Source organism: Trichoplusia ni, chromosome 18 (assembly GCF_003590095.1).
Source record: "Trichoplusia ni isolate ovarian cell line Hi5 chromosome 18, tn1, whole genome shotgun sequence".
In the NCBI taxonomy this organism is placed as follows: domain Eukaryota; kingdom Metazoa; phylum Arthropoda; class Insecta; order Lepidoptera; family Noctuidae; genus Trichoplusia; species Trichoplusia ni.
Window position 1 is genome coordinate 5,431,288 of NC_039495.1, and position 25,504 is coordinate 5,456,791.

A 25,504-nucleotide genomic window follows, 5' to 3' on the forward strand; every position below is an offset into this window, starting at 1 on the left:
CCGCGACTTCGTCCCCGTGGGTAGAAGATATGTTATAATTTTGATATACCTGCCCGGTTTTTTTCACATTTTCCATTGTATCTTAGCTCCTATTAGTCGCAGCGTGATGGTTTATAGCCTAAAGCCTTCCTCGATGAATGGTCTATTCAACACAATTTGGACCAGTAGTTCCTGAGATTTGCGCGTTCAAACAAACAAACAAACAAACACTCTTCAGCTTTATATATTAGTATAGATTCTTTATGAATATTTGGGGCAACACGCCATCAGTAGCTGACGCAAAAATTTCGCTAGCGCGAGTCTAGGAAACGGTAACTGTAAAAACATTTACTACTATCCAAGTGTTCTTATTTAAATAAATTATTTATTTGACTGCGTTTAATTTGCTTACAAAGACGGTCAAGGTAAGGCGAACTGTAACGACTTTAAAACTCATAAAATATTAATAGACGAGCCTAACATACGAATAAAACAATTTAAAGTTGCTACGTAGAGTTTTCAAATAAATTCAGAAATTAAAGTAGGTTATAAAAAACAAATGGCGAATGAGTTCTGTATTTTTGATTTGGTTAATTCAACTGGTGGCTTCTAGTCGGTCTCCAAATATGAAACTGAATTCCTGGATTTCATTTGAGGATATCTGCTAACTAAAACAGTTTTAGTGCCTTTTAATAAAGATAGAGTTGTCCGTCACTGTACGCTTAGGAATAAAAAAATGAGGTATACGATAATCTAGTACTAAAACCTTCGCAATTTCTAGCCCGATCAGGTGAATTTGATAGCTAGGAAATTTCGAAACGAAAAAGGTTTTATCACCACCTCTTAAAAAAATAACGCAATGTGGAAGTAGGACAGCGCAATACACAGCGCAGAGCAGTGTCCCTCTTTCACATCTGCGATAATATGCCTTTATAAGATGTTGGTAAGCCCACAGATCTACATAGACCTAGTCAACTGATACAACGTCTAATCAACTCCCTACAACATATGGGAATGGTAAGTTTAAGTTACTTATCATACCCAAAAGACAGTGTTTTTGTCACCTCTTCTTGAAAGGTCACTTGTCTACGGGAGCCGGTACAATAATATACCTGAAATAGCCACATGACCCTTACGACGTCTACACCAATACTGAAGAAAAATGTTGTAAGCATTTGTGACGTCATTACATAACTATTTAATGTGCACATGTTTAATTGTTTTTGACCATTAACCTTTTATTGAATTCCCAACATAATATGAATATTATTAAAACAGCAACATATAAAACACGAAATATATTAATTCTTTACGTCAAAGAATTTCGGCTGTGGTTAGATTTTTATGTAGGTTGAAATAGTTTTAATTATGTATTAAATGGAATGAAGACTAAAACGTTACTAAGTAGGACGCATAATACTGTAAAAAGGCTTTAAAAAGCGAGACGGCCTAGTACACGAGATGGAGCGATGTCTTTCTTCCACGTTTTTAAATTTCTTACTTTAAGAGATGATGCTAGATCAACTGGTTTCCTGCATTTTTTTTTTGGGAAAATTCTTATGGACTTTCTTGTCCTCTTTTCATAAACCTTATGAAAATTACAGACTGAACCTTTCAGACTTCCTTCATACCCTTTGTTGACGGGGGGAGAAGAATCCTCCCAGATAGAGGAGGCAAGTACCTTGGGTCAGGAAGTGGGTAGAATGAGACTTTTACTGACAATAATACAATACTTCCTTCATATCTTGGACCTCGGGAAGGAGATGAAAGCTACTGCGAACGTACAACCAATCTACGTCACAATTTACAGTAAAAAGACTGTAAAAAAAGTAAAAAAGACTGAACAACTTATAAACTATACTTATATTATCCAAGTAACTTCGGATTGGCAATTTCTGGTTCTTATGTTTCGAATTCAGCCCTGAAGACAATATTTTTTTTAAACGAGTCAAGCACTAAGCGTCAAGACTAAGCACTTGTCCCGCGACACAGGGACTAAGAAAATTATTAGTCCTTGTGTCGCGGGGTTTTCTTACACAATCAAGTCACATGTTTAGCTAGCATGGCAGCAAACACTCCCTACGTGGGAAGAGGCTTGTGCTCAGCAGTGGGACGTATAAAAGCTGGTACTATCTCATCCATATAGCAAAGAGCAATGCTAATGTTTACTACGACCAATACACCGTGATTTTTTAGTCGTCTTACAAAAGCAGCCCAGTTCATGTATTCAATGTCTAGAACACGTTAAAAAGATAAAAAATAATAATCGCGCCTAGGTGTATTTCAGCGGATACGTGAACTGGGCTTCTTTTGTAAGACGACTAAAAAATCACCGTGTATAAATAGAACTGTAGAAATTAATTACACCTTTCTGTTTATACTTAGAAGCTAAACCAGATTGATTGTTATATATTAATTAGTTTGACGTAAGTATATACATCATTAATGCATAAAATGGTCTGATTACCTACATATTTAGTGTAAGCTATAAAGACTTACTGAAACAGCTACACACGTGACTTGTATGTTTATTATGAACTAGCTTCTGCCCGCCGATTCACCTGTGTTGATATACACGAATCAAATCAAATGATTTACCAATCAAACTGAAGTTTGATCTATATACATATACAAAAACTTACTATGTTTATTAAAATTAGAATAATATTAAATAATGTAACGGTTCACTTGCCTAAGCGTATTTATTAGCATTGAACGAATAGTTTCGGACGTGGTTTCGAAACTACTTATTTTACCTCAGGCTGACGGCTGGTAGCTCTTAATACTAAGGACTCCCGATACAGATAAGTAAGCGTGAGTGCTAGATTCATCATTAAAGTAAGTTTTATCAGAGCGTTAACGGTTATGGATTCATCAAATGTACGAATGTAATTTGTCAAAGGAAATGTCCTTCTAGACGAAATTGACGTAGGTACACTTGAAGTTTTCTTATCGTCTTTTTTTAATTTCTAGGCAATTAAAAGGTAAAACATTAATTTATTCAAAGACCGAGATCAAGAAAATGTTTATGAAACATATTTACTGAAAATGAACTTTGAGAATAAATAAAAGGTATGAAACAAACAAACTTCAGATAAAATACGACTATAGCATTAGATAGCACTTGAAAGTAACTATTGTAAACAAATCGTTTATTCAATGTATTATATAAGTCTTTTCGTTCTATTGTCCGAATTGTCACGTGTCGTAATGTGAAAATAAATGGTATGTAGCAATAAAAGGAAGATTTTTAATAGAGTTGCCAATTTGGAAATGCCTTATCTTGTGGTTCTCTTTAGACACAGGATTTCTTTAGACAATGTCATATCTTTTTTTCGACCAAAATCCTTCCAGAATTCTCGGTCCTGGGCTTCATGGAATCAGCTCGTGCGGTAACCGTTAAGATCGACACCGCCACTGCTTCCTAGCCCATCCACGGCGACGTCGTCCATCCGTCCATCTCATTGGTATACTATAATATAATAAAAGAGAATAAAAAATTGAACTTTTCAGAGATGGCATTCCATTTCGACAAGTGACTTGAATTTAATTTGTCTGTATCTACTCCAATGTATTGAACACATTGGAGTGGATACATAGCGTTACCAACTACAATAAAGGATCCAGAGGTGGTTTTATCACAAGGTAAAAACTTCTTACCAGTATAATTAAAGAGCATATAGTAAAACAGAGATAATTACCGCACTAGGACAAATACTTATTACCTAAAATGTTTGATCATATTTTCCCTTCTCATGTCATAAAGATAGGCGACACGGTTAACTTAGTTGTAGCTTGAAATACCTTCTAATAATAATTGAGGCAACTGCAGCCCTTGGGCAACTAACCCGGTTTTACCCTTTTTTTGTAAGGCGGGGAAATCCATATGAACTCCCACCCATGGCTTCTTAGGGGGTGGGAACGGGTAGTGTCAGACTCTCAGTGACTAAACCTGAACCGCCGTACTACGTCATCCGCGCTTTTATGTCCGTCTATGGCAAAGAAGGGAAGAAGGCACCGAATGTGGTTACACGCCGTGGGTCCTATAATCGGACGACAGACAACCGTTGGAGTTGGTTTCCCGAATGCGCTTCAACGCCTTCTTCTGTGACATCACTGTTTCACAGAAGGAGGCCAATGTATTTCACGCCACCCGGCTGCCAATCGTTTCAGCGACAACAGCCGACAACTCACCGACGTCCACTCCACCCAGCGCAGACACAAGTTCAAGACCGGACACGCGGCCAGTGTGTGAAGTGCGGTGTCATTCGCGTCACCGCACTGATGACACAATGTGGTGACTTCCCTTCGGGCCACCCGACACATGTAGTGCCCGAAGGCACCATGTCCCGTTAGCACCTGTGTGAGGCGGTACGTCAAGACACCGCACCGCCTCACCTTTTCTTTGTAGACAGGTCAAACTACCAGATTCAGCTGTAGTTGTTTTGTTTTGTCAACGTACTTACCACTGACTTCGTTTAAACGTATAAATTATGATGAATATATTAAAATAGTAACTTAGTTCTATTCTAATAATAACAATTTTAAATGAGGCAAATGTTTTTTTACGTAGATAAAGCACACATAAAGGAAATTTGTGCAGAAGAATCAAATTACAGCTTGCTTAAAATAGTAGTATGAAACCGCATATTTTACATTCGAAATTGTCATTAAGTCCCTTTTTGATTGGTAATTACTATTCATAAATAATTAACACACAACCTCATCTACTCATCCCAACCGATTACTTCCATCCCATTTGCAACAACAATTTACCAAGCATTAGCCATTTAGGCGACACGAGAAAGGCTTAATTTACTTTTAATTAATACATTACTATTCCCCTAATTAATACCTATAATATACAAATTAAATCACCATTTACATATGAACAGGCGAAGGTATATATATATGAACGTATTTTTCAATTGCTCGAGTCTAGCTTGGGTAGGTGACGGCTTCGACAAAGTGCATTTTCATTAAATATAGTGCAATTAGGTGAGCAAATATATTCCATACATTTTACAAAATGCATTGCAGTTTTTTTTAAACATCATTTCGTTATTTGAAAAGTGAACTTTTGCATGTTTTAAGTGTTTAGAATATTTTTTAATTACGCGTCGCTTTCAGTGCAAAAACGGGGGTTGAAGTGTGTAACCTGAGTGAATAAAACATAAACCTAAAGTATATTAATATCTTTATTAAATTTTACAAAACAATCTACGAAAGTGGTCGGAATTCTTTTTGAAACGTCTCCTGTACTAAGGATTTTTATCCTTGTATCGCGGGGGCTTTGCAAACATTTAAATTACAAGCACAAAACACCTCAATGCGCTGCCCGGACCGTCGCCGCGTCGCGTCGCACATGGTGGATCTAGTGTGGTGAACTTTGACTCATGACTATCCGAGCACTCAATCAAACGAGAGGTTGATTTAACCATGCCAAACAAAATGTTTGCAACGGGTCGCGGGTTCGATCCTCGCGTAGGACAAACATTTGTGTGATCCACGAATGCTGTCCTGAGTCTGGACGTCTTTGTGCATATGAATTGAATGTTTGTGAAACCTCTGCGACACAAGGGTCAATCCTTATTGCGGAAGTCTTTTTTAACCTCTTTAACCGATGTTCTCACATGTCTTTAATGTCATAATTGTAAAGTAGATAGTTAATTATGTAAATAATTAGAATGTTCTTCGACAAAGTCTTCATTAACATTGATTAACTGTTACCCTTTGATTATATCAATTGTAACGAATACCTACGTATGACTTACACAATCAATGCATTACGTAATCAATGAGTTTTTAATTTTGACTTAATTTCAGTGTGTTAGGAAGGGTACTTGTGTTCATTATCTATGCATGTAATCAAATGAATATGTACATACTGTTTTTTTTTAATACGATACGATACGAAAGCCATCCATAGTATTGGGTTGAGTTTCGCATAGCATTTAGTAGGTACATGTCATATCAATGGTCCATTAAATGAAAAAGTTATGCCAATTTCGAAAACCACTTACAAAATTAGTTCAAAGATATATCCATAAAAATACTACCCCAAGCGATTTTTCCAGTTGACCCACGTTACTGTCATAACTAGTTATAAATTCAATACATGAAATCCCTTCAGCCGAAGGGGAAAGAAAAAAATCCTGCATTAGAATCCAACCTTACAAACATTTCGAAATTTTCGGAGATCACTTTAGGGATCATAAAACAAGAAACACGTATATATACTTGGCTTTCCATTCAACATCAACCCCGTCCACCATTCGCAACTTTACCAACGTTAATTGTATAATCATGAATCTCTTTTCCAAAGGTACCAACATCGAATAGTCCAGAACAATGGCTCCGTCACCACAAGAAGCATCGCCCCAGGCGGAGGTCGTGGACCTCCCGAACATGGACTCAGAAAACATCGTCATCTCCGGGATGTCCGGAGTGTATCCCCAGACTCATAGCGTCGATGAGCTGTGCAAAATCCTTTATAACAAGGTAAATACGATTTTGTTTTATCATTGTTATATCAGATTTTGATTCTGGTCTAGTGCAAGCAGATTCTCGTCTACGAATTGATTCGACAGATTCTTATGAAATTTTGTGTACACATTCGGTGTGTCTGAGAAACGGACTTCTATTTTTCATATTGTCTTTTTATTCCTTAAAACACAATTGGATGGCAAATAAACTTTCAAAAAACTTACTTCTGGTATATTAAAAACCAAAATGTTTTGAACTGACAGGTCAATCCAATCACCGACTTAAATCTGCGCTTTAAATTTAACCATCCTGAAGTGGTGCAATATGGAGGCAGTGTACCGGACCTCCACTACTTCGATGCCCAGTTCTTCAAAGTGCATTACCGTCTTAGTCAGTGCATGGACCCTATGGGCCGCATCATCCTCGAACACGCCTACCAGGCTATTTACGACGCAGGTATGTGACTACCAGGACACCAGCTATCCTTCCCAAAATAAGTTTTCCCGTAAATTGTACCCGTAGATTGTCAAATAGAAACGTTACTTAGCCAACTCTCATAAGCTATACAATAAGTAACATTGTGAAATAATTAGTCAGACGCAACATTAAAATCAAAAATGTTCTTTTAAATTGACACTTTTCTAAGCGGGTTGGCAACTGTATTTATCAGTTCACATGGTAACATTAAGTTTCACTAGACATGGTCCAACATAAAACATCAATTTAAGTTTGTATGATAAAGATACTTGACAATCTTTCAGAATTTATAACGCATCAGGTTCATAAGGCATACCTCTTATCATAATGTTTGTCATCGATACATCATTGATCACATGACGTTATGTTATTATTATTGTTTTTAGGAGTCAATCCCGTCCATCTTTCTGGAAAGAAGATTGGTGTGTACATTGGTACCTGTTTCTCCGAAACTGAAAAGACTTGCTTCTACGATGAAGCTTCAAGATCCGGTTTCGGTATCGCAGGGTAAGATAACACGCAGTTTTCTATAATGTTGTTTTATTTTTTTATTAAATTGAGAAGCTGATCTTTAAGACAGGCGTAAAATATTACCTACCATATTTATTTGATGAAGTATCTTTTTTTGATTCTCAGCAATTAAATCCACTTCCCATATATATTTTCTATCTTAACTTTATCTTACATCTCACTCAGACATCGCTATTGATTAGCTCAGAATCTTAATGATCTAAACATTTGGTGTGCAGATGCAGTAAGACTATGTTTGCCAACCGTGTGTCCTACTGGCTGAACGCGAAGGGTCCCTCTCTGTCCATTGACGAGGCTTGCTGCAGTTCCACCGCTGCGTTGGAACAGGCCTTCCTGGCCATCAACCGCGGGGAGTGCGAGGCGGCCATCGTCGGAGGAGCTTACCTGTGCCTGCATCCACAGTCTGCTGTGCATTACGGAAGGTATTTATACAACCTTTTTACTTGGTTCTCACCAAGTTCACTATATGAAACAGATGCAATTATTTGGTCACGACGGATCTGTTTGGTGTGAAGGAGGATAGAAACTGGGTCCCCATTCAGGGCTAAGACAAGTATTTGTGTGAAGCACAACTGTTTCACATTAAGTAGATATGGCATAAGTATTAACATGTAACATGCGAGCATCCAGAATAGCCATCAATAACATTTTCAATTTTAAAGTTAATTTATTCAGACTGCTATTAAATGAATAATTAACATTCAATAAGTCTATGAATACAATTGATTGCTATTGAAAGTTAATGAAAACGGGGGTCAGGCTAGTGAATTGTTTAAGCAAATTAGGAGAAAAATGACTATAAACGTATAAACTATTGGTAAAAGTTTAAATTGTTTTTCAGATTGATGAAACTTTGTAAAGATGGCAAAACGAAATCTTTCGACGAGAATGCTGACGGGTGCGCTAAAGCTGAGGCCATTACCGTTCTGTTCCTACAGAAAGCTAAGGATGCTATGAGGTAAGTTGAGGACAATGAATAACTCACTACCAGCTTTTACTTAGCTTCATTTATTCCTGTTGTCTGTCTGTGGATATGTAATGAAAACTTGCAAGCCGAATTTGATCCAATTCCCGGTTTGCGATTGAGCTGAAATATTGACAGCATTTATAGTATGTATATTGCATGACAATGGAATATTATGACATGACATAGAGCTGATTTGATGCTGGAGCTGGGAGGGGGACATAGGAATGCGGCTAAAGTATACAATTGTCTTTTTGAGTACTTTGATTCTAAATCAAAAAGAGTACTGTAAAAGCTTGTTTTTTATATAATTTACCTTGTCTAGATGCACCTGTAACTTGTCAATGAATTTTACAAGTATGATTTGACCCACGTTCCGGTTTCCGATCAAGCTGAAATTTTGCATGCGTTTATAAATTGCGAGACAATACAATATAACGATGAGATGAAGTTTATCTAATGCTGCAGCCGGAAGATGGCCGAGCTCTAGTAACCAATGACTTATACTATACAAAACTAATTATTATGCCTTTTAGAGTGTACGCTCAAGTGGTACACGCAAAGTCGGAGTACACGGGTATCTTGAGTGATGAGACTGGCCCGGTCTTCGGGTTCGAGAGGAAACTCGAACCTTCAGTAAAATTCGTGAAGAAGTTCTACGAGGAAGCCAAGATACCGCCCCAAGCTGTCGAATACGTGGAGGCTTTTGGTTGCGGTAAGATATCAAATAAGGAATGATTAAATAATCAATGCAAATATGAATAGAAATAGGGTATTTGGATAAAGCTCTAATATGAAATATCTGGTTAGTTCGTCAGACAGGTTTCCAAAAAATATTGAATACGTATTTTTCAGTTGATAACAATCATAAGCATCACTTGATAGTAAAAATCGTATTGGTGAGTGTCGTCACACGAGATTTTAAGCCACTGTTTCCTATTTAATTTTCGTTTACGAAATAAAAGAAAAAATACGTAGGTATCCAACATTTGTCGAAAGTCTGTCTGGCAGACTAAACAGTTTATTTTTGTCAAATATCCTATTAAATGACAATAATATATGGTTTCAAGGACGAAGACTTAAAATCGAAGTTTCTGACGGGGTACTCGAATCTTTCCATTACATCCTGACCGCCATTAAGCCCTCTCCAAGTTTTTGAAAAGAAGAATAATATACTATTCGTTATTACAAAGATTCAATACTTCGCATCATTTTCTGAATATCGAATAGTAATGATCAATAATAATGTCCTAAATAAAATTACAGCTGTACCAGAGGCAGATAAAACGGAATTGGAAACCATTGACAAAGTGTATTGTAGCGATAGAAAAGCACCACTGCTTGTTGGAAGTGTTCTTTCTAACATTGGATACAATGAAGCTGCTTCGGGTCTATCTGGTGTTACTAAGGTAAGCGAAATATCTTTATATTCGTATTCACGTTTTATTTTATGTTACCATGCTTTAAGGCAAATATGCCTAAGTAAAAACAAACAACGCTTTCGTTACAATTATATTAATGACTTTGTCAAATGACAAATGTCATTCCTAGACGAACAAACAAGAAACTTAAAAGGTCTGTTTAAAAAAAACCAATCCTTTATTTTACCTGACTTTACATAAATTTACATGAACTCTTCAAAATTTGTATTATAAAATTTTCTCCAATGAATTGGGTCTAAGGGTCTAACAGTATTTAGATAATGGGCATTTGTAAATTTCCAGGTGTTACTTGGCTACCACACCGGCCGTATAGCCGCTAACCTGCATTGCACTAAACCGAGGCAAGATGTGTTAGCCCTGAAGGAGGGGCGCATGCGCATCGTGACTGATCACGTGCCCTTCTCACGTCAGTACACCGCTGTCAACGGCTTGTCAGTCACCGGTCTGAACACTCATGTCTTACTGCATGGACAATATCGGCCTAAGGTACAGTCAAAAACACTTTCACTTAGTCGTTACAGTTATTTAAGCCTAGTTGTACTAATAATTCTAATATTACTCACTTCCTTACAAGGCTTACTAGTCCCAAAGCAAAGCTTATATTATCGGTAGGTAAGCAACTGATACATTCTGTTGCTCAAATGTATTTCTAAATACAAACATACATATTATACTCTACCTAGACATTAGACCTAATATTTTACCTAGACACAGGTCAAATGTTCGTGCTCATCAGACAAAAATTGTCCTGGGTAAGAATGAAGCCCGCTTTCTTGCTAATAAATGTCACGGCCACTTACCAATGGACCAAAAGCCCCGAGTACAGTCAAAATCGTATTTCTGTATGAGAAGAGCACAGAACCTATAATATTATTATGTACCTATCTACTTTCAGGACCTCAGCCGCTACAAGTCAACCATTCCTTACCTGGTGACAGTATCAGGGCGTCATGAAGAGGCAGTGGCCTACGTCCTCGCCAATCTGAAGTCGCAGCCCATTGACCCTGAGCAGCTGAGACTGTTAAACAACATTCACCAGACGAGCATCGCCGGACATTTGGGACGTGGATACACTATTCTAAGTAAGTGCAAGATAAGTTAGTTATCCCAAATAGACTTATAGAATCTCCAATTGTGCTCTTTGCTTTCCATTAAACAGAAAGATAGCTTTATAACAGTTATGAGTCTTAGAGTTTTAGACATACTGTACCGTCATTTCAAACTTTCATTCATTAACAATTTATGTACAGAAACAATTTAATGTTGTACAAAATTCGAAATGAGGTTTACAAAAATGATGCTTACTTCTTTAAGAAACCTCGGAGTTTTCGAATTTTCTTCCTTTTGGATAATTGTCTGACAATGTAAATTATATTCTAGAAACGGATGAGGAACAGAAAACCGTCTGTCTCAGTGAGAAGTCTGTGTACTTCGATAATGCGGCGAAACCTCTGTGGTTCGTGTACAGCGGTATGGGCTCGCAGTGGGCCGGTATGGGAACCGAACTTATGCGGATCCCGATATTCGCTGCCGCTATTGAAAGGTAATCTACCAGAAATAGTTTTAAAAACCAGTGATACTTGGTCCGTTGCAATAAAAATAAAACAAGTGAAATATTTCTTTTTTACATTTTTTTTTGTTTTTCAGATGTCACCGAGTTTTGGAGCCAAAAGGAATCGATATTGTAAACATAATTACATCGAGGGATGAGAAGATGTTCGACAATATATTGCATTCGTTCGTCGGTATAGCCGCCATTCAAATCGGTCTGACTGACGTTCTTCATGCAGTTGGACTTACTCCAGATGGAATTATTGGTAAAGAAACAAACAATCTCGTAATTGTCATGTAAATCTTGGCCTTGTGGTGATTTGAACGGAACTTATGGTGTGTTCAAATATGGTGCATGTATCAATGAAATGATTATTACATAAGTGGTGCATCCGTCAATTTTGAACACATCTTTACACCCTCAAATGTTTTCTCAATCTAAATTGGAATCATTGTTCCATCTTAGGTCACAGTGTGGGAGAGCTGGGCTGCGCGTACGCAGACGGCTGTTTGACGGCTGAAGAGATGATACTGTCCGCGTACAGCCGTGGGCTGGTGTCCCTTGAGACTCCATTCATCCGTGGTTCCATGGCTGCCATCGGTCTTGGATATCAGGAAGTAGGTATTAATTATAGAATGTTTGATGCTACTTGTAACAGGTGTCAGGTTTGTTGACTGGATCAATTGACTGAGAACAACTAACTTGAATTTAAATTCCGTCTTCTTACGGAAAAGTTTTTTTGTCTGAACCTGCAGTACTCACTGAAGAATCATGAAAACAAGCCAGAAATTTCTGCTAAAATAAAAAAGAAAACAATTATTTATCTTGCTCCCATTTTCAGATTGTTACAATGTGTCCTCCTGAGATTGAAGTGGCGTGTCACAATGGACCTGAATCCAGTACCATTTCTGGACCTGCTGATAAAATGCGCGAGTTTGTCGCTGAGCTGACCGCTAAGGGAATCTTTGCCAAGGAGGTTCCATGCTCCAACATCGCTTATCACTCGCGGTACATCGCTGAAGCTGGTTAGTACATGTCAAACTCATAATTCAATTTATTTCAAGCGACCAGATATACATATTCTTATATTACTTTATATATATATATATTCTTCACAGTTTCCCTTATGTATTACAGGTCCACAACTCCACAAATACTTGTCTGAAGTAATTACGTCACCGAAGCCAAGGACCAAGCGCTGGCTGTCTTCATCCGTACCTCAAAGCAAGTGGTACACTCCTGATGCCCAGCTCTGTTCAGCTCAGTACCACACCAACAACTTACTGGTAAAAACTAATTAAATAAATGAGGGTCTACCGCCACGTTTTGTGCCAAAGCGTGACAGACAAAGAATCCTTGCCTAATCTCTCTTTCTCTCTCGCAATAATATTACTTTAGGACGTGGTGGCAGACCTCTTAGTCTACTAAATATGAAATTAGTGTTGAACTACTTATTGTACTTTCTACTCGACGACTTCGGTCGATTCCAAAACTAGTCAGGCGATCCCTATTAATCGGGTTCGCCCGTCTAGTTTCGTTGAGTAAACTGTTACAAAGGGTTTAATTTTGTGCAGAGCCCAGTGTTGTTCGAGGAGACCTCCCGCCTGATTCCTGATAACGCTGTCTTAGTGGAGGTGGCTCCCCACGGTTTGCTGCAAGCTATCCTCAAGCGTTCGCTGCCAAGCACCTGCATCAACATTCCTCTGACAAGGAGGAAGCATCCCGATAACTCTTACTTGGTACTTGAGAGCATCGGAAAGTAAGTAGACATTATGTTGAAACATCTATTCTTGTCTGCCCTTATCTCACAGGTGTAACAGCAACCAGACCAAGTATATTTACACTAAATTGATTTTTTTTAACTTTTTTTTTTCACTTGGATTTTGATAAACATTATTGCGTTTTTTTTTATTTAATTTCACGCAGGCACAAAAAAAATGATAGCTTGTCACAAAAGCAGTTATCCTGGTATAGCCGGGCCTCTAACCGTTAAGTAGATTGTCATGGGTCCATTTTTTATGATCGCATTTTACACTTATCACATAACATATGACTCCCATAATGTTAACATTTGCTAAATGATAGTAATTTATTTTCAGGTTGTTCATGGAAGGTTACAATCCTAAGTTGCATGTCTTATACCCGGAAATAGAACTGCCAGTATCTACAGGAACGCCGTTCTTGTCTCATCTAGTCAAATGGGCTCATGGAGAGTCATGGTATGTTTTTTTTATACACTTTGCCAACTCAATAATTGGAAATTTATTGTATTGACCGTGAGTTTTCCGCCCCGTACTCAATTTCCAATTACATATTGTGTTGGAGAAATGCTTAAATTTTGAATTTTGTAACGATTTCTCGGTTTCTATATTGTAAACTTTTACGTTTCAGGCATTTGGCGCTGTACCGTACAGCTAACAGAGTGACAGCTGCCTCCTGCGATCACTGCATATCTTGGCATGACACAGAAAGCGCTTACTTGAAGGGGCACTCTATTAGAGGTACTATAGTTAAGTTTTATGGTACAATCCTAACTGTAAGAAAAGAAATTGGATATTTTAATGAAAATAGTATTAGATACAGTGATACAGAACTGATGAAGGGAGCAACTATTTTTTTTATAAATATATATTATTTTAAATAAGTTATTACTACATGGCGAACATGTCGAAATTAAAAACCCCCGATAACAAAACCGCACCCATTTTTTTCACCCATTTAGAAGGGTTTGAAAAGTATAAGAAGTATTATCGTGAACCTTATTTACAGGGCGTACCATATTCCCCTTCGCTGCTACACTGGTCTTGGTTTGGGATACCTTGGCCATGATCTTGAGCCTGCCCAAGAAGCTGCCCTCGGTGAAGTTCAGCCACCTCCACCTGCACGCACAGCCCATAATCCACGATGAGAGACAGCTGAAAATAAACGTCACCCTGTGCAGAGGAACTGGTGCCTTTGAGGTAATGCAAAACTTTTCGAAACTACAGCAATTATTGTAGAAAGCAATATTCAATTAAGTTTGCTGAAAAATCTACAAGAAATCTGAAATAAAAAATCTGCATTTAACATTAGGAGCAATAAATTTTTAGTCTTAAATGACTCTCTAAAAGTGACAATGTTGTTTCATGAACCATGAATGATAAAAAATAACATTTCATTTTACAATAGGTTCTTTGCGAGAACACCAAAGTAGCCACAGGTTTCATCAACGTTCTGGAAAAGGAAAAGACTGATGATAAGTCTAGTGAAATTCTTAGTTTCGATCTCAACGCCGAAGACATTTACAAATCACTGCAAGACAGGGATTATTCTTACAAGTAAGTAAAAAGAAACCTTTACGTTCTTTGCAAGGAAAAGAACGCAAAGATTTATCTTAAATATAATAACGCGTAATGAGAGAGCAAGAAATTACTACCACGCTGGTTCAAATTAAATATCCTCTGGCGCTTTCTTATGTGGATCGTTCATTTAAAAAGTCATATTGATCTCTTTTCCAGACTTAAATCACTTGCTTGTTTGTGAATCATGTCTTTATCCCGTAGGACAAATAATTCTAACATCATATATTATATTCTTCCAGTGGTGAATTCCAAAGCATTGTTACTGCCAACGAGTCGTTCAGTGCAGCGTTGCTTTCATGGAACAACAACTGGGTGACTCTGATCGATGGTTTGCTGCAACTACACGTGTTGCGTGAGCCACACACGGCTGTCTCTGTCCCCAGCAGAATCAGGACCCTCATTATCGACGTACCAAAGCATGAGGAATCTATCAAATCTGCCAATACTGGTGATAAAGTACTGTTGAAGGCTGAAGTTGTTGAAGAATTAAATGTTACGAGGTACGCACGACAGTCCATTGTTTAATCTTTTAATAATATTTTTGTTTTTAATACATATATCAGGAGGGTAAAATACAGGATCTGAACGAGTTCAAAAATTAATGCGCTTTGTATCAACGGATGATGGAGTTTTTCGAGTCGAATGATTTGTTACCGAGATTCGTTTTCGAGTGACCTAATAGTCCATACTTCTCAAAGAAAAACAATTCTTATTTAGGTCGTGTCATGTTTCAGATGCGGAGGCCTTTCCTTGATTAATGTGATGTTCGAAAACTTGCCGCCCGTCGTTAACAGACAGATGTCGCTGCAAGCACTGAAGTTTGTTCCCAACACGCAGTCAGTTAAGAACGTAAGTAAATTCAATAGCTATCAGACGCCAAACAGATGTGGTATAGAGCACCAATGAAGACCACTGCAATCAAGCCTTTACTTAGGCGTTTTGCACGCCCTTGGCTTTAGAATGTTGCTTGATTGCTTTGTATACTACATACTCTGGCTATGATTACTGGGAGGGTGTACGAAGAGATCTATAGTGTTTGTTTGGTGAACTATTCTTGTCAAATTTTTTTTTATAATTTTGCTTTTAGTTTTCAAAAGTTTTCTAGTTGTTTAATCTAAGGGCTTATTTTCCATGATTTGTCTTTCTAAATGAACGAACCCGTATGTGTAACAGTTTTTATAACATTTGTAGCTGTCTTTTTAGTAGGAGATAAAAATATAATATTTATACAGGTTGCAACATCATTTGAAGTTTTCTTGCAAATTGTTGGAGAAAATCTTAACAAGGATAACATAAATGTAGTTGGTATAGTAAACCAACTTTCAAGTGAATCGATATTCAATGAAGTGAATCAAGTGATTAAAGATGTTTATGGATTAAATGTTAAATACGAACAAATAACTAGAGAAACAGCTTTAAAAGGCAATCACAATGAGCTCTTGGCTGGTGCTGATGCTGTGTTGGTGCAAAACTTATCAGTGGATGATGATGTAAGTAAAATTATATACTTATCGGCATTGATATTGTAATTGTATTTTGAAAAATGGCACTGAGGTAACCTTGTATTTTGTTTTTTGCATTAATGAGTGATTATTTAAATTTAGTTATATCAATTACATACTCAATTAAAAGGTAGAAGATTTTATAATGTTGGTAAGATTCACATCGAATTCTATTTTGTTAACAGTTATGCCCGCTGCTACACCGTGCACTAAGGAACAGTCAATTCGTGATAAGTGAAGAAGACCTGACTTCTGGAGTAAGGTCTCGACCCTCATCACTCTACCGAGTCCTCTCCATACACTCTTCGGTTGATGATGACAAAAGACAGTCGCAGCTCCAGCTGATCCGCTGGGGACCAGCTCCAGCACCAGCCGCAACAACCACAATGACCGTGCGATCAAGATCTGACTTCGCACTCCTAAATTCCACTCGTAGTTACATAACATCAGGCCATCGACTCCTAATTATCGCTCCCTACCCATCTATAGACGGTCTCAAGGAACTGATACAAAGCTGGCGTAAAGAGCAAAGTCGCATCAAGATCGATGTTATTATGGTGCACGAAGATAGTAATGAATATCTTTCTGTTAACGAGATACCAGATATTGACTTGGTTTTCAGAGTTTTGTACAATGTAAGATTTATTTATTCATTAGTACGGAATAACGCAAAAGACATGCAGGATGTAGACGTCAAAGTAACATGCATAGCATATGGGAAAAAAATTGTGAACAGATTTAATTATTGCATTAATTCTGGCGATCAAATAATGTTACCTACAGCTTTGACTTCTTCCGTAAATGAACCACAAGTTGGAAAAGCCTGAAGATCAATGAGAGTTGTTAGTTTATGGGGTGCTTAAAGAGACAGCTTATAACTAGCGTTTTCTGCTCTATTGACTATTAAGAGCCTAATATCGACATACACATCTTTAAGATCAGAAGCTTCTTGTTCAAAATCACTGTAGTTCTGAAGAACAAAATCAAATTGTCTTGAAGACTAGGTCTTAAGCAATTTAGGTAAAGGGGTCATGGAAAGTAAGCCTGTCCATTGGCTGATGCATTCAGTCACTTGGAAGCTCTTTGTAGGGTTAAATTATTATTTTATTCCAGATTGACTGCTAAAATTAAAAAAAAAAACTATCTTTATGCTTATATATTGACATGTATAATTTCTTAGGAAACCTGGGGATCTGAGCACTACGTGTCAGTCAGCGACAGCGCTACTGTGAGCAAGAACGTGACCTTACAAAGCAGCAAGATCGGAGACCTGGATTCCTTAACCTGGGTCGAAGCCCCCGAAAACACCGAAGCTGGGGTCGACGTTACGGTAAACCAGATTCCTTTTACGAAAATTTAGGGGATCATATTGTACCAGACAGTTTGATTGCGGACATGAAAAGGAAAAAAAAAACACGCGATTTCGAAAAAAAGTTTTTTTCGACTGCGTTAAAGCAGGTTAATGTTTTTGAACCTATAACTGTAGCCAGACACAAAGCTTGCGGCTTGTATACGGCAACAGCTATTAAGTATATGATAAAACTGCCTTGAATCAAATGACCTCTCACTTTTAGTGTCACTAATGTTGTACAGTTGCTATATTTATAATTGCTATACCCAGGTACATTATGCCGGTATCAACCAGGCTGATGTCAGGAAAGTCAACGGATCAATCAGTGACATTCACGACACTAAGAACCGTTACGGAATGGACTTCAGTGGTGTGACAAAGAGGTAAGTTATTAATTATCTATAGGTATTTAAGCTTTATGCTTCTTTCTACGGGAACATGAAATCGGTGACGTACCTCGTGTTATACCAGGTTATAAACCTGTCTAACAGGTTCATCCATCTTCAGTGATTTTTGAGTGAAAGACGAAAAAATAATATATGTATACATACAACCTTTCGCTTTCGGATAGCCAAGTGGTTGAGGTCACCACACCAAATCCAGTGTGCGCGACGTGTCACGGGTTCAATCCCCCCTAGGACAAGCATTGTGATTCACGAATGCTTGTTCTGAGTCTGGGTGTCTTTGTGCATGTGATTTGTATATTTGTAAACCCCCCCGCGACACAGGGATCATTAATGCGGGAGTCGTTTAAAAAAAACCAATTACTAGGATGGTTTGTAAGAGGATCGTTATGTTTCAGTGGACAGCGAGTCATGGGTTTGGTGCCATATGGTGCAGCGAGCAGCGTGGTGCGCGCGCAGCCAGACCTGCTGTGGCCGGTGCCCGCGAGCTGGAGCCTGGAGGATGCCGCCACCGTGCCACTAGCATACGCCCAAGCATTCTACTGCCTTGTAAGTATATCCGTTCAAAAACAGGTCCACCTATTGAAAAATAAAGATGATTTAAGAAAAAAAGGCCCGGCCTTGGGACACAGTGGGCTAATTAAAAGAATATTACATTTTTTTATTTTGTCCCGCAAACATAAATTGATCAGATTGCACTGAATGAAACGATTGCGTATGAATTTTAGAAAATTGTCATGTCAGAAACCCCTCCCCTAAACTTTAAAACTATCTTTGTAAGTTATTATTTTTTAGAGAAAAGATATAGGACATCTCTTATTTTTTTCAAATGTCTGAGGGACTAAATAGGTTTTTTTTTCGTTTTTCCCTATGACAGAAGCTTACTTATTTATGATATCTTTTCAGACAGTAAAATCCTACATAAGACCTGAATCAACAATTTTGGTCCACGGAGGCAGCGGTGCTTTTGGACAAGCTGTGCTGTCCATCGCCTTGGCATACGGTTGCAAAGTATTCACAACCGTCAGCGACACTCATAAGAAACGATTCCTGCTCAAACTGTTCCCTCAGTTAAAAGGTAAGGATTTAGAGCATCTAGATTTAAAAATTTGAGTTCTATGATGATTCCGTAGATTTGAGTAATCCGAACATGCATTAACGATTGCGAAAGTATTTTGTTTCCAAATAAACCATTTAGAACTGTTTTTGTGCTACTGATAAATTGTTCTTAAATACTAACCGAAGCAGGACTCGTTGCAAAATAAATATTTAATTTTACAGCAACTTTCTTATGTGATTTATTTTTAAATAACAAATACAAAAGTTTACTTACGTGTATTCATTGGGATCACCAGACTAGTTACGGGTCCAACCGGGGCTGATGATGAGCTGACATCCTGACTTGACATTAAATAATTAAATGGTTGCTCTTACGGTTTCAGCTGAACATATTGGATACTCCCGTAACGCCAGTTTCAAGGATATCGTCAAAAACAACACCGACGGGTTCGGATGCGACATCGTTATTAACACAATTGGTGGAAGTTTGAAGAACGTGAGTATAATGAAACTCATTCATGATAGACAAAAAGCAGTCGAAAGTCCTAGGTTTGAATCCTACCACTCACCAATGTCTAATATAAAAAAAAATTCGTATCACGGTTAAAAGTATAATTGAATTTTCCGAAACAGCTCGACCGACTTATCCATTTTTCAAGCCCTTCGATATTAAGGGGGGTTCAACCCAAATTTGTCCTGAGTGGGATTCGAACCCGACGACTTCCTTTATGCTTAGGTCACAAACCACTAGATCAATAGGCCAGTCATTAATTATTACATAAAAAATGAAGGAAAACGTCGTAAGGAAACCGGTCACTTTATAGATCAGCCATACGATGAGAAAAAGCATTCGTAAAGTATTGTGTATTCACATGTACCTTATGTTTTCAGGTGTCCATTGACTGTGTTGGCAGTCGTGGTGTATTCGTCGACAACTCTCAAATTCTCGAACAAGAGGAATTCTCATACGGAATGTTCCACCTCACTCGTGAGAGAAACTACAGAACTACTGACTTCTTATCCATATTCAATGAAGAAAATGCTAAAGACAGGATCGTAAGTATTGACTTAAAAACATTTTAGCTATACTGACTAAATTATACTTATTCTTAGTATAAATTCAATTCCAAAAGTTGTTATAACAAGTATGCCGTTTTGCAGACAATTTTAAAACGTTATACTATTGACTCTAAGTGTACTGTTCCAAAATGTCATTCCTATGGCGAGTATCGGCAAGATAAGTTACTCTTTAAAAACAAAATATTAGAAGAAGTGTATTTTGAGATGAACAGTGTCACACATTTATATTTATATTTGAAAGAACGTATGGTGGTAAAAATGGTAAAAAATATCAAAATTGTATTTTTCAGGCATTGAAGAACACGATTATTAATGGAATAACCAACGGGCTCGTACGACCGCTGTCGCGCGTGACGTACGCACCGCACGAAGTGTCGCGTGCGTTCCGTCTGATTGCGGGAAGCAAACACCGCGGTAAAGTGCTTCTGAACATGACTGATAGCACCGTGCAAGTCCAACCCAGGTAACACGCAAGAATGTAAAAAAACCTATAAAAGCTTGCTTGATTAAAGACTAGCCATTGATGACAATTTTATTTAAAAAGAAATGTGCAACGGTAGGTAGAGAGAAAAAAAAGGCTTTAAAAAATTCTCACTCAGGAAATATGTGCCAGTAGCGGCGTTTTGTGGTCGTGGCCGGTGGCGTATGTGCGGGATCCCTAAGTACAACGCCATTGGTAAAATCATCGTTGTGTTTATGGAGCCAAAATTGCAATCTATCTCTTTTGAGCTTTAATCAACTGATAAAGACCCAAAGTTGCACGACCACCAAATAGTTGGTTTTCAAAAACCAGTCAACTATTTTGGTCATCGGCTTGGTCTTAGACCTAGACTACGTTTGTCAGTTCATGTTCTTATTTATACTTGTTTCACAGAATCACAGCCAGCGCTGGTGGTAGTCATCTGATACTGTGCAACGATGATACATTTGGCCTGCAGTTGGCCGATAGACTTGTGGAGAGAGGCGCTAAGAAGCTCTGCATACACTTCAAGAGACAGTCGATGTTGTATCTTCAACTTAAAATCAGGTAACGGCCCGTCATGGACCATCCAAGTGCTATGTTGGTGGAGTGGTAAAGAATATTTTTTTTGCGTGTTACTTCTTACGTCCACATAACGTAACGTCTTTTTGCAAAATACGACCTTACCTACTTGCGCACATGTTACGATCTCAGTCTACGATGTGATAACACTGCTGAGCAAAAGTTTCCCCTAAAACTCGTTCACGTTTTACTATACCGCGAGATTTTGTTCTGCTGGGAAATCATCAAATGATTTCTTCCGTATGGGTTGACCGGAAGGTAGAGTCAGACTTCTAATGACTAAAACCATGTTCCTTCCTTTGCCGTTTGAGTACAAGGGCGACGGTAACCCTTTCGGTTGATCTCGCTGCTCCGGATACCGCGAGATTTGAAACCAGATTTTGACGAATACCTTCAATTATTTCCACTGTCATTTCTTGTATCTAGTTTCCATCTATGAAGACTGATTGATTGTTTTAGGTCATGGCAGAGGTCAGGTGTCCGAGTGGTTGTATTCTCTGACGACCTGAAAGGAGAAATGGACATCACTGCCTTACTCAGCACTGCTGCGCGTCTCGGACCGCTAGAGGGCGTGTATGTGACTGTCGGTAACCAACAGCACGAGGCCTTAGTAAACTCTTTGGATTTGATGACAAGAAAATTACGTTCCGCTGTCAAGTAAGTTTTTTATAACATTGTAATGTGTTTTTTTTAAAAAGGCCTTTAACATCGAATTATTTCACTACCATTCTAGTCACATGAAAAAGACAAGATCGCACAAACTCTTGACCTACGCGGGGTAGAACACCCGTGACACCGGTTTGACGTGGTGACTATCATTACTCGGCTATTCAGACAGTCATATAATAAACGACCTTAGCTTCTTTCTTTACGAAAGGTTTAAAAACCATGAAAACATTTATTACAACACAGGAACCCTTACTTCGGTTGTTTCACAATTGTATTTTGTATCTTTAGGTACTTCGCAGTGTTGAACATTGGTGGCGGTACTATTGGTATCAATGCGTGTCTGAAACGTGCTCAAGACAAGTTGCCAGTTACCTTGCTGACTCTACCTGAACTTGGCATTGTAAGTCTCTTCGATATTGCTTTGGAACATTTTTTCTTGAAAGTTCATTTTTTATTTACTTAAGTATAATGTCTACCAGTTTTAAAAATACTCTCTTAATACATTTTGCCTTCTATTTCGAATTGTATTTATACAACCAGCTGAGGAATCTCTACTTAAGTCTTCGCGAGTACATTCCCCGTAAAACAAGCAATAGTACTGACCATTGGAAAGAGATTATTTGACTGTGTTTGCTATAGGAGGCTGGTTCGTACCGCAGTGCTGTTGACGCAGCAGAGCGCGCGCTCCGCAATGGGCACCCTGTACAGCGAGCAACTCTCTTACCAGTGCAACAAACCTCATTACTCCAAGAAATTGCTTCCATAGCCAGTAAGTAGCTGATAAGGGATCGCTTACAAAACTAATTAAAAGGAAAGTGGCGCGTTGCTAGATTCTATCGAAAAAATTTGGGAAAATTCTGCCCTATTCGAAAAGCACTGAAAGATATCAATAAGGCCTTTGCTTTACAATGGGTAACGGCATTTTGTCCCAAATGGATGTGAAATACTGAATAATTTTATTTTTTTAAGTGTACTGTCCAGCAGGGCAAAGTTTTCCCTGTAATCTTCTAAGTTTCTTTATGTACCCTTATGCAGATCTTCGCGTCATAATCTTTTAAAGCTGCGATTTGATGCCATTTGCCTCCTGAACTAACAAAGGCACAATTCTTCTTTTTCAGAAATATCGATGCCCCCACAAGCTGCCGATGTCCTAACTCTAGAAGACTTGGGCTTAGAGAGTGATAGAATATCAAGTATTATTTACTTCTTACGAACTGAATATAATCTGTTCTTCGAACCAGAACAAGTTCCCTTATTGACGATTGAAACGTAAGTGTGATACAATTTTAACACTTGTTGATATTCATTTTACATCTAAATGTCTATCATTCTGAACAAGGAAAAATACATCTACATCTAATTGTCTATATCTACACTTACTCATACTTTAATACTTACACTATTGTGACTTAATAAAAGAGTCGCTTATGGAGTTTCTTGCCAGTTCTTCTCCATGGAAATGAAATTTTAGAACCGAGCACTAGTTCTTTAGTCCAATGTTTCTTTAGCACCTGTTTCAGACCTTCTAAAAATAAAAACATTTTTATTTTTATTTTCGAATTTCAGTATCAACAACTTGAGCAAGATCCTAACGCCAACAAAACGTGAGAATGTAGAAGGTTTATCCAACTACTACTCGTACGTCGACTCCGATGAACTCCTGGCGACGACAGAACTTGTGTTCTTACCCACGCTCACTTGCAGCGCTTCCATGGTATGTTATAACAGCTATTTTTATTATTCCAAACGCGAAAAACGCTTCTGATAATTAGGGGATAATTTGCAATCACATACAAATAATGCAATGAAAAAAATTACTTCAGAAGAGCTCAACCCTATTTGTACTTAAAAGATTACCAGAATTCTGTTTTTTTTTTTAATTTACTAGAAACTACTGTACTATTAGGTCTGACCATTTCATAGTCGACTTACTCCAAGACTGGCTTTAGTCATCTCTGCTTATTTGGTAACCCTGCGCTTTCTGTCTGTAGCCCGAGAACAAAAAGATTAGCAACCTTGTTGTTGTTAAGCGGACGATTCAGCTAGATGTCCTACACTGCGTTTGTGGCTAAGACTGACTAATGACTGTTCTAATATCATCTTTTTCTAAATGTGCAGAGAGATGACGAATTCAACACAGACCAAGCGTTCCTGTGCCTTGTCCCGGGTATCGAAGGCCACAACAACAAGTTCAAGGTTCTTTGCGAGCGCCTCAAGCTGACAGCCCTGGTGCTGCAGCCGGGACTCGACAAACCAAACGAGACCGTCAGGGAAACTGCCGAGAGATACGCCGAGGTAACTACATTAAATTAATATGATAAAGAAAAAGTTTGTTAGTTATCGCCACGCTTAAAATATATGACCAATTCTGATGAAATTTTTATATAGCGGAATTGGGAGCTCTTTCACACAGAAGAAATTTTAAGCACAAAATCATGTTCGATCTTACGATCTTAAAATCAACTGCACGAAATACGCAGTTTCATTAAGTTTAGTTAGAATCTGTTGTTCACAACCGACACAGCGTTATTATACCTTATCAGATGTCCATAATCAGTAATGATAGGAAAAGGTTTTCCTGGATCCATTTAGTTGGCGATGGAAATAAAATGATTTCTTCGTTTTCAGGCACTGTTGAAGAAGACGGGCTTGCAGCAGACGTTCTACCTGTTGGGATATGAGAGTGGAGTCTCAGTCGCATTAGAAGTTGCTTCCATTTTGGAGGATCATGGTAGGACTTAATTTTTTAACAGACTGTATTCGATGCATGAAATTTCGAGACTATCGTAGCAGGCGTTAAGTGGTTACCACACCACAACCGAAGAGTAATTTAATGAGAATCACCAGAAAGTTTGTTTGGTTAATTTGCTTACGAAGCAGTTTAATAAATATCCCTTATATATTTCAGGTCACACCGGCGTCATATACTGCATCGGATACTCTCCGGAGGGATTCACCAAACTTCTTCAGAAACAACTGTCGAAATACGAAACTAGGGAACAGTTGGAAGACGCAGTGGCTCGCCACATGTTCACCTTGATGGCGAATGGAGACACCACTGGGCTCGAGAAGGCTCTGCAGGGAGCCACTACTTGGTCGCAGAAGGTGGACGCTTGCGTCAGAACCTTGTTAGGACGAGTATCCCACTCGGCACAATACGCCCGTACTCTTATCGAGGCTGCGTTTGTTCGTATTGAGAAGGCGAAGGAATACGTGCCTACAGTTCGCGCTCTGCGGTCCCAGCTGGTTCAACTGCTGCCCGTGGTGGGCGGAGAAGAGGCCCTGGCGTACTCCCTGCAGCAACACTCACAGCAACCCCTCATCGTGCATGAGCTGCAAGTGCCGCTAGCTCAAGCCACCTACGACCTGCGCTGCACCGCTATCATCAACAGCTATTTGGATAAGAAGATTCTGGACGACTACGAAAAGAAGAACACCTGCATTACTTATCTCCTAGGCTCCGATTCTTACATGTCACTTAAAGATAACGCATAATATTTATAAGCTAATACATTATTTATTGTTTTATCTTTATCGTTTTTATTCGCATTTAAACATATTAGACCTACGTCCCTAGTTAATTGGAGACATGGAGTGGAAGTAAGAGCACCTGTGACTTAATCCC

At 38.4% G+C, this 25,504-nt stretch overlaps 1 protein-coding gene across 2 annotated transcripts; it reads left to right on the forward strand.

Moving 5' to 3' along the window:
- Window positions 1-4,521: 4,521 nt before the first annotated feature.
- On the forward strand, window positions 4,522-25,407 carry LOC113502960 (fatty acid synthase-like). Of its 2 annotated transcripts, XM_026884725.1 has the most exons (38): window positions 4,522-4,977; window positions 6,305-6,480; window positions 6,729-6,921; window positions 7,329-7,449; window positions 7,692-7,895; window positions 8,315-8,431; window positions 8,974-9,152; window positions 9,704-9,846; window positions 10,162-10,365; window positions 10,775-10,961; window positions 11,260-11,422; window positions 11,527-11,696; window positions 11,897-12,048; window positions 12,273-12,456; window positions 12,569-12,717; window positions 13,006-13,190; window positions 13,531-13,650; window positions 13,823-13,932; window positions 14,201-14,391; window positions 14,600-14,748; window positions 15,012-15,272; window positions 15,507-15,621; window positions 17,455-17,604; window positions 17,896-18,008; window positions 18,428-18,578; window positions 18,936-19,107; window positions 19,472-19,584; window positions 19,980-20,144; window positions 20,459-20,631; window positions 21,043-21,195; window positions 21,670-21,867; window positions 22,168-22,279; window positions 22,519-22,648; window positions 22,998-23,148; window positions 23,446-23,593; window positions 23,998-24,174; window positions 24,508-24,610; window positions 24,788-25,407. In XM_026884725.1, the coding sequence occupies exons 2-38, from the start codon at window positions 6,331-6,333 to the stop codon at window positions 25,372-25,374; spliced, it is 6,243 nt and encodes a 2,080-aa protein (XP_026740526.1). In that variant the 5' UTR covers window positions 4,522-4,977; window positions 6,305-6,330; the 3' UTR covers window positions 25,375-25,407. The 2 variants fall into 2 exon arrangements, with proteins under 2 accessions (XP_026740526.1, XP_026740527.1); XM_026884726.1 differs by lacking the exon at window positions 4,522-4,977 and having other exon boundaries at window positions 6,239-6,480.
- The last annotated feature ends 97 nt before the right edge of the window (window positions 25,408-25,504 follow it).

What these genes read in the sequence shown, in the direction of transcription:
- LOC113502960 (XM_026884725.1), top strand. Translation starts at nt 6,331, where the DNA reads ATGGCTCCGTCACCACAAGAAGCATCGCCCCAGGCGGAGGTCGTGGAC. An exon ending in CCAGGCTATTTACGACGCAG is followed by an intron (nt 6,922 to 7,328) that starts GTATGTGACTAC and finishes TATTGTTTTTAG; the next exon opens with GAGTCAATCCCGTCCATCTT. An exon ending in ACTGTTCCCTCAGTTAAAAG is followed by an intron (nt 19,108 to 19,471) that starts GTAAGGATTTAG and finishes TTACGGTTTCAG; the next exon opens with CTGAACATATTGGATACTCC.